The sequence below is a fragment of the Lactuca saligna genome, chromosome 3 (genome assembly GCF_052625555.1).
Source record: "Lactuca saligna cultivar CGN05327 chromosome 3, ASM5262555v1, whole genome shotgun sequence".
NCBI lineage: Eukaryota > Viridiplantae > Streptophyta > Magnoliopsida > Asterales > Asteraceae > Lactuca > Lactuca saligna.
In genome coordinates this window covers 145653821-145662989 of record NC_136419.1, presented here as the reverse complement: position 1 = coordinate 145662989, position 9169 = coordinate 145653821, and the positions used below count along the sequence as shown (strand labels likewise).

Below are 9169 nucleotides of genomic sequence, written 5' to 3'. Positions count from 1 at the left end.
TTCTAATCTATATGTGAATACACATCCATAAGGTAAATCGTCAAAAATACATATTAGAGAACAAATTATTACATTACATAAACCGAGCAAACCAACTACATAATCGGTGGAATCAAACATTCATTCTCATGGCCATCCTTATGGAGATTAAGCTAACATCTACGAGGAAAGTGAAAATACAAGCATCTCTACCTCCCATCGACTATAATATAAATTTTAAAAATTATAAGCCACTAATATAGTTGAGACTTTTAGCATCTTATCTTAAACCCTCAAAAAAAAAAAAAAAAAAAAAAAAAACAAATTGGCATTCATGAAAATGTTGCGATACTATTCCGATCTAATCAGACGAGATAAAATTATGGTAATTGAAGATCCTCTGTAATTGTCGTTACAACTTACAATCATCTTATAATTCATAAATCATATATCTTACCTTCTCATGCAACAATAGTGATAACTTCATCATATTCCTCCATGTTTTCTTCTCACCCCTTTAGGGATCTTTTTAAAATCTTTGTTCATCTTCTCAAAACCACTAGATAAAAAATAAAAAATAAATAAATAAAAATAAAAAGTAAAGATTAAAACTGCCAACTCTATAAGTCGCAACGTTGGCAAACGTAGGTTTTCTTGCGAACAAATGTATTACTTCTGAGTCTATTTCACACGTGTAACAAGACATGGCAGAAAATGAAATAAAATAAAATTATACGGTACGTGTTCAAGTGGCAAGGGTAACTACCACCGACATTGATAAACAATACATGATTAATTTCTCCTTATACTAATCATCAAACATAACTTATCCCATTATTAAAAAGCTTAAACATATAAAACATATAAGAACAAAATCATGATAAAACTACACATTCGATTATTCAAACAACAACTTTTCAAAGTCATTCTTCAACAACACTTATACAAAAACCATGACACAACATAACTCTAAACGAGTTCACATACAACAGAAACCACTGCTTAAGTTTTACAAAACACAAAACATCTACCGAGTTCGAGTTCACCACTCAGATGCTTTATTTTCACGTTCACATTCACATCTTATTACAACAAGACAACAACAGCCAACTAGATCACTAGATCTTATAAAGATCATCAATAGACAGATTGTCAATTGCAAAGCTAGGCTGAGTCGTTGGGTAGCTAGTCATGAATCCACCCAAGAAATCAAGTGGAGTCATTGTGTCATTGGAGTAGCTAGTATCATATATGAAATTCATGCCCATTTGCTCCTCCACAGTTGAGATATTCATCGGGTAGGTGTTTGTAGGGTTAAAAACCTCCGCATCAGGACCACTCCACAGCCAGTTTGGGTTCATTAAACCATTGTTGGTGGTGGTGGTGGTGGTGGGGGTGGTGGTGGTGTTGGTGGTGGTGTTAGGCTGAGGTGGTGCTTTGATGGGTTTCGGCTGAGTAGTGTTGTTGTTGTTGCTTGTTTTCGTTTCGTTCTTTGTGTATTCCTCTACTTCATAAGCTCTTAATGCTTGTATCACCTGGTTTTAAAGAAATCATAATTAGGTTAAATGAACCCTAACGTATTGGTTTTGGATTAAAATAGAAAAGTTGTTAGGGTATAGCGTGCTTACATAGTTGAGGTTGATTGAGTCCCGATACAGCATTATGTAATCACCCAATTGGAGTTCATGCTCCTCAGCAAATTCCCCTAAAAAAAAGATTTAAGAATTTGCGTTAGGGTGTAATAAAATAATATATATAGTTTAAAAATGGTTGAGAAAATGTGTGTGAAGAACATACCAGTGCCCTCGAGAACGTACATTCGGCTGTTGTTATTTGGCCAAAACCTGTTGAAGGATGAGAAGTAGATTCATAGTTGCTAGATTAGTTAAAGAAAAAAAAAAAAAAGTATTTAGTTTTTTCTTTGTTGGTTTTTAGGGTTTTAAATGGTTAAACTAACCTGAACTTGAAACACCAAACATGCATGGTGTCCATGTCATCCATCTCCAAGATGATCCCTTCTTTAGCAATTAGAGCTGGCAAGTGTGTTTCAGCTGGTTTCTGGAATAAAGAAAGTAAAAAGAAATGAAAAATATTAAAATTGTTGATGTTTGAATAACATTGTATATGAAGGGATAATATTTGAGAAAATAATGTCATGTTTGGGTAAATGAAAGGAGGAACTAATGAGGTAAAAATGTTTTTTTGTTGCTGTTTTTTTAGAAAAACATGAGGTTTTTGTTGTAGGGCGTGGTGTTTTTTTTAAACACTGATGTTTTTTTTATAAGAAGTGTAGGTTTTGTAAAACATGCAGTTCTTTTGATAAAAAATGTTGTTTTTTGTTTAACTAAGTGGAGATTTTTATCAAAAAACTGCATGTTTTTTTGTAAACTAAGTCCACTTTTTAATTTATAAAAAGTGTTGTTTTTATGTTAATAGGTTTTGTTTTTTCTTTTATAAATAGTGGTGTTGTTTTTTTTATAAAAACATGCAGTTTTGTTTATAAAAAGTGCTGTTTTTTACAGTGATGTTTTTGTTATAAAGAATGCAGAATTTTGTAAATTTAGTCATAAAAAGTGCTGTTTTTAGTTAACAAGTGTTGTTTTATTTAATTGATGAAAAAATGTTGTTTTTTGTTAATTAAGTGCAGTTTTTTGTTAAAAGAAAGTGAAGTTTTTTTTATAAAACATGCAGTTTTTTGTTAATTTGGTTCAAAAATTAAAACCCAAGTTTATCCATTCAGACATCTCTTTTAACCACAAATGAACAATCATTTTTGATTAAGCATCTCAAAATGGTCATTTACTCAAATTTCAGATGGTTTTTTAGGTCAAAAAAAGAAGAAATCTTTATGTATGCATGTTTTTAAGGTATATCAATAAAATTAAAATCAACCTTTGGAAGCACAATCCTTTTAAGCACACCCACATCACTTTTTTGAAGCTTCTTGCTGAACAGAAATGTCAGCCTTCCATGATCAGCAATCTAAAAAAAAAAGAAACAAATTTGATGTTAGATTTTTAAGAAACTAAGACTTATAATGTAAAATTTGACATGAAAACACAATTCCCTTCAAAAACTATGTCTAAAGTTACAAACTTTTTTAACATCCTCCTTATCAAACATAAAACCATAGTTAAACTTGTTAATTATCAGTAGCCTAAAATTTCAGGCTTAAAAATATCATATTTTTCATCATCTATGTGTGTGAGACAAGATCTTATAAAATATAAACTCACACTTCAGATCTTTTAATACATGCGAGACAAATTGTAACCGACAATTTAAGACTAAAGATTAATAGAAAATAATCAAATATATGAAAAATTAAGTATAGATCTAGATTTCTTTCCGTTTTTTCTTTGAGATTTATAGTAATAGATTAGGTTATGAAAAAGGAAACACGTGATGAGAATAGTAAGTGGATTCATGTTGGATTATACAGATCTAGTAGCTCTTTGACAAAAGAAACCACTTGCTAGGGTTAATAATAAACTTTAAAGAACATTAATTAAAGAATACATGGATATACGATCTTAAAAAGGAAATAAATTTAGGGTAAAATCTATCCATGTGCAAAAGAGGGGTAAAGTGAAACCATAACTTAGATTTTTTTTTTTTAAAAAAAAAACCCTATATTATCATATAGATCTAGAGAAATAGTGAGTCAGAAATACAAAACCAAGAAGAAGAAAAAAAAAAGAGAGAAGAAATTTACAGTTGGTGGAGGAAAAGAACTGGGAAAGGAAGTGAAGGAGCGGACTGCAGCAGCGGAGGTACCACGGCGGAACCTGGGCATCCGCTTCTTCTTAAGGAAATCAAAACGAGCAGCAGCCACCAGATCTCCGTCAACAACCACAGGTTCAGCAGGAGGAGGAGGAGGAACAGAAGAAGAAGGTTTGTTGGTAGTTTTGTAGGTGTTGTCTTGAACACCAGCAAAATTGATTCCAACTCCCATTCCAAGTCCAATATCGAAACCACCAAATGCCCTCAAACCACACGCCTCGTTTCTCTCCACCATATCCATATCCATATCAAAATGGGTATCCAGCTTCGTGTTTTAGGGTTAGGGTTTTCTCTCTCTCTCTCTTAGAGCAACGATCTGTAATTGGATGCTGTAGGCAAAAGGCTTTTCCTATATTTAGCAAAGATTTGGTTTGGTAAATACAGGGATTGACATTTGTACATGATACATTCATAGTATATGGCGATTTTATGAGCGATTTTGAAAGCATTGATGAAAGGAGCATAGGGGATTGTGAGGGAACGACCAATGAGGAGGATGACGAATGGAAGGCGAAGATGATGGTGAAGGGGTTGAGGTGGGTTACAAGGAGGTAGTACAGGTGTTGGAAAAGGTCTGAAGAGATTATGGGGAAAGAAAGGGTGATTATTTTGGATCATGGCTACCATCAACCAACCACCTTCTGGATCTTCCACTAATCACCGCAACTCACTCTCGTATTTCAGGAGGAGATACAAAACCAGACCAACCATGGAGACGATGGGTTTTGGAATTTGAAAACCCCCCCAAAATTTTCACGTCACATGAAAAAACGTCGGACCCCACGTTTAAAACCCTATATGACTTTTGACTTCGTTTCGATCTATATTAAATATGTTTGTATCGGATATAATGGATAATCACAAAATCTTAAGTTTATGGTATTTTTAGGTTATTTTAAAGTAAGTAACAAGATTTTAAGTTCGTAACTTTTTTACAGTTATATCATAAACATGTTTTTCTTTTGTCAACTTACTTGATATGTTTTATATATATAAAAAAAATAGAAAAAAAAAAATAGTCGAATAATCATTAAAATTGGAGATGTGTCTTAATGGAATGACGAGTTTACAATGGATTGTTATTTCATCAAGAAAACCTACAGTATTCATGGTTCAAAAAAGAAAAGACATACACGCAACTGTCGATGATATAAGGTCATAAGTGGTACCAGGCTACTAGGCATTAGGTTATCAGGTGATAAGGTTTTGTATTTTTTTTTTATTTTTTTTTTCAGAAGTGATATCCTCTTTTAACCCTTGGACAAGACTTCTAACACTTTGGTTGTGATTTTAGGGCTAGACTCTTATTCCACACAATTTAGTTGCGATTTTAAAGGTTTGTGTGCAAAGAAAAAAAAAATAGATAATACATAAAATATTTAAAATTTTAACTTATTAAAAGTTTCATAAAATCATAATTTTCAGTGTTATTTTAGTTTTTTTTTTTTTTTTTTTTTTTTTAAGAAAAACTTGAGTTCAAATTCTAGTTAGTTTTTCATTTCCTTTTTGCACAAGTGAAAAATAAGAGATCTTGTTGATAAGCCAAAATATGTTAGATTTCGTTAAGAACTACAAAATATAATTTTCAAACAAGTATAAAATGTTTTGATTTTTTATATTTGGTGAATTAAAGACAACTTTTATAGGTAAATCAGATAGTAGTTTTATCAATCCGTAAACGTAAACGTAAAATATAAGGATCAAATCATATGAAAAAAATATGGAAGAGATATCAAATTACAAGAGGGCTTCAGTGAGTGATTCAAATACCAAAAGTTGGTATCCTAGTTTTGATCTGAAGTAAATGTAAGTGAAATAGCAATGAGTAAACATGTAAGTAAAAATTAACTAACAATCTTATGGAGGAAAATGTAGATATTTAGTGAATGAGTTTTTCAATTACACATAATACCATCACACATACTAATACCATCACCCATACAATAAACTCTTAAACATTGAATGGAAAGTGCATTAGAACTTTGGATAATCATAAGAAAATTTTCATATAATCACCTATTTATTTATTTTTTTGTTTTTGTTAGCGTAATTTTATCTATTTCATGTCACCTTTTTTAGCATACTCTATGGCATTTCTTATCCAAGTTATTGTTTTTTTATTTCATATATGATGGTTCTGGTTTTGCAATGATGTGATCATTTTTAGCAACTGCTTATTTCACTAATAAAATACTTTTTACATCACAATAGGCTTACTTAAGAGGGTGAATGAAACATCTTTGCAATGATGATACATAAAGAGAGTGTTTGATTTGATGTGAATAATTGTAGTATAGGATGCCCTTTTATTTAAACTTTTTTTAGGGCACTAGGTGTCATATTAAAAGCATATTTAATACAAAGTAATTACATTATAAATAACCACTCTTAAATAAAGTTACTAGATTATAAATTATGAAAATATGAATAAGCAAGATACATGTAACTTCTCGATGTTCAGGTATTTCTTAATTTATTCTTTTAAGTTTATTATATGACATTTTGCTCCCTAAGTCCAAGAGAATGTGCCTTGAATCCATAGTGTTATTCTTGTAATTTAGGCAGAAGAAGTACGTCAAGCGTACATATTTGTACACTGAACGTACTAGGGTGCGCCCTAGTACACTGGGCGTACACTTATGTACGTGGGACGTACTAAAGAAAGATGGAAACCCTAATTTTTAGGGTTTGGGTGGTATTTAAGCATCTTTATGACCTCATTTCTCTTCACCTAACCAACCTCTACCCTCTCTTCGTGATTTGAAACCATATAAGCACCTTGTGAGGACATTTCAAGCATTAAAGAGTGTGTTTGTGTGATTTGAAGATGAAAAGAAGAAGATCAAGCTCAACTTGGAGAAAGAAACACTTTAGATCTAGGATTTATCTTTCATTTGCAAGCCTTTCAAGGTATAAAGCTTGCACCTTTGTCTTTTAATCTTGTAGATCTAGTTATGGGGGTTTTATATAACACCGCGTGTGACATCCCCATTTTCACGGCCAGAAAAGACCGATTTTGTTTATGCTTTATAAAAATCAGAGTACTTCTTTTAATAAAAATGTTGCGGAATTCGTTCCCAGAAAAACACGATAAATACGTTATTAAAACATTTTCGAAGAAACGTATTTTATTCATTTTAAAACGTTTGGGATGTCATTGTCAATACAGGAACATAAGCATAAACAGAACTTGCATTTATTTACACTAGTGATCTACATCTCTTTAAATCTCTTAGTGTAAAGTGACTTCGTATCAACACCTGTGATAGAAATAAACTGAGTGGGTCAGGTTGGGAAACCTGGTGAGTACATAGGGTTTTCAACCCACAATAATATAATTATTATGTTTAAACAATCAAACAATCAACCCAATTACCCATCCTCATTATCTTCTTTAGTCTTAAGGATCTACCCTAAGAATCAGCTATTTCTCGTTTATTTATTCCTCAGGATCATCCTAAGGAATCGACACGAAGTCCATCATTACCAAGGCTTATAGAATATATCTGGTGAACACGTAGTCCGAAACATCTGGTAAACACTTAGTTCAAAAGTAACTAGTGAACACACTTAGTTCAAAATACCTAGTGAACACACTCAGTTCAAAGATACGTAGTGAACACACTCAGTTCAAAAATACCTAATGAGCACCTAGTTCAAAAATACCTACATGTTACGAAACTGCTATCGTTCCATTGGACCGTCTAGTATCGTCCATAGTCGTCATCTATACTCCACTAGATGACTGGATCACTGACAACACTGATGTCTCCCATCGTGTTATCACAAAACAACTATTTCACCTACCCATGTTTTTCCCAACACGTTTTGTAGATATAAAATACGTATATAGTTTAAATCATTTAAAACATGTATAAAAATCTTTCACTCAGCATAGACAGCAAGTATTCAGACAATATGTACACATAGCACGTAATTTATATTAAAATACTTCATATCTATGTGTAAGATGAAAGGGACCATGCACTCATAACACGTAAATTATATAATAAATACTTCATATCTATGTGTAAGATGAAAGGGACCATGCACTCACCTGAGAAGGTGGTGACTCGGTACTCGGACAGCTCTTCGTTTACTTTAAAATAATTTCCTTCGACGAAACAGCGGGTTTTATAGAAAACCAGGCTTTGCTTGGAGCAGCGTTTCCGAGCCGAAAAGCTCTTCTTCTCGGAGCCGTCGAGCACTCTGGGGCTTCCGCCTCGTGCTAGGGAGGTTCCCTAGGCTTTTCAGGGGATTTCGGGGCTAGAGAGAGCTTCTAGAGAGAGGGTAAAGAGAAGAAAGAATGGGAAAGGTGTGAAGAAAATGAGGGTGGGAGAGGTGGTATTTATAGGGTGAAAATGGCTGAACTTGGTGCCACATGTTATGTCACACCCCAAAGCCATTCAGGGGTGGATGGCGTCATGTCAAGTATCACAACACATGCATTATAGTAATCAAAGTACAACAAAACATTCCATTAATAGTAATAGTTTTACAAGGTTACATTACAACACTTTAAATTAATACAAGTAATAGCATAAATACAGCGTGGTACTAAGCTATCTTCATCAACAGCTCCGGGGATGTACCTGTCTAATGCTAACCTGAGAATACAAGTTATTTGAAAAAGCGAGTATCAGCATTTTTACAAATGCTGGTGAGTTCATAAGCATTTAGTGTCATTTAGTCAAATAACTTTATAAAGTAGTAGTTTAAGTGTTTTCAGTGTATTAGTGTTCTTTCCAGAAAATCCTATATTTTCTATAATAAAAGCATCCTTCTACCAAGACTGGTCAGTGATGTAGGGTAAAAAGTAGTTTTCCCTAAATTGCTATCATTATCAAAATACTGAATTTGATTCTTGAGGAAAGCAACGACATCAGGGAATATCATATGCCTCATCAGTGAGGACTGCTGACGAAGGCAAAGAACCATAGACTCCAGGAAAGTATCAAACATACAATACGCCTGGTTCAATCTAACAAGTGGAGACACAGACCCCAGCAGGTACCAAATGAAGGGTACAACTAGTAGGGTCTAAACAGTGAATACAGACCGCATGCAATATCTAATGAAAGATACGTCTAGCAAGGTCTAGAACGATGAACACAGTGAATACCGTGAATACAGTGGATTCTGTGAATACAATGGGTACAGACCCCAGACAACATCAAATGAAAGATACATCTTGTAAGGTCAAACAGAGATAACAGACCCCAAACAGTATCAACTGAAAGATACATCTTGTAAGGTCAAACAGAGATAACAGACCCTAAACAATATCAAATGAAAGATACATCTTGTAAGGTCAAACAGTGTGACTCTGAAAATGAATTTACCAGTATACAGTGTAGATTACCGGTGAAATACCGTTACCTTAAGGACATGAATTATAAGGTAACCC

General features: G+C 33.2%; 1 protein-coding gene across 1 annotated transcript; it reads right to left on the bottom strand.

Annotated features, from left to right (window-relative positions):
* Positions 1-857: 857 nt before the first annotated feature.
* On the bottom strand, positions 858-4556 carry FUS3 (AP2/B3-like transcriptional factor family protein). The gene is made up of 6 exons (XM_078985989.1): positions 3695-4556; positions 2872-2961; positions 1937-2037; positions 1777-1823; positions 1608-1684; positions 858-1514 (listed from the first exon to the last, which is right to left on the bottom strand). The coding sequence occupies exons 1-6, from the start codon at positions 4007-4009 to the stop codon at positions 1098-1100; spliced, it is 1047 nt and encodes a 348-aa protein (XP_078842115.1). The 5' UTR covers positions 4010-4556; the 3' UTR covers positions 858-1097.
* Between the last annotated feature and the right edge of the window lie 4613 nt (positions 4557-9169).

Bases quoted from the DNA above. Each gene is read 5' to 3' on its own strand.
- FUS3 (XM_078985989.1), bottom strand. From the start codon at position 4,009: ATGGATATGGATATGGTGGAGAGAAACGAGGCGTGTGGTTTGAGGGCA. The intron at 2,962-3,694 runs GTAAATTTCTTC...TTTTTTTTTTAG, and splicing joins GTTCTTTTCCTCCACCAACT to ATTGCTGATCATGGAAGGCT. The intron at 1,824-1,936 runs GTTAGTTTAACC...ATCCTTCAACAG, and splicing joins GTTTGGTGTTTCAAGTTCAG to GTTTTGGCCAAATAACAACA.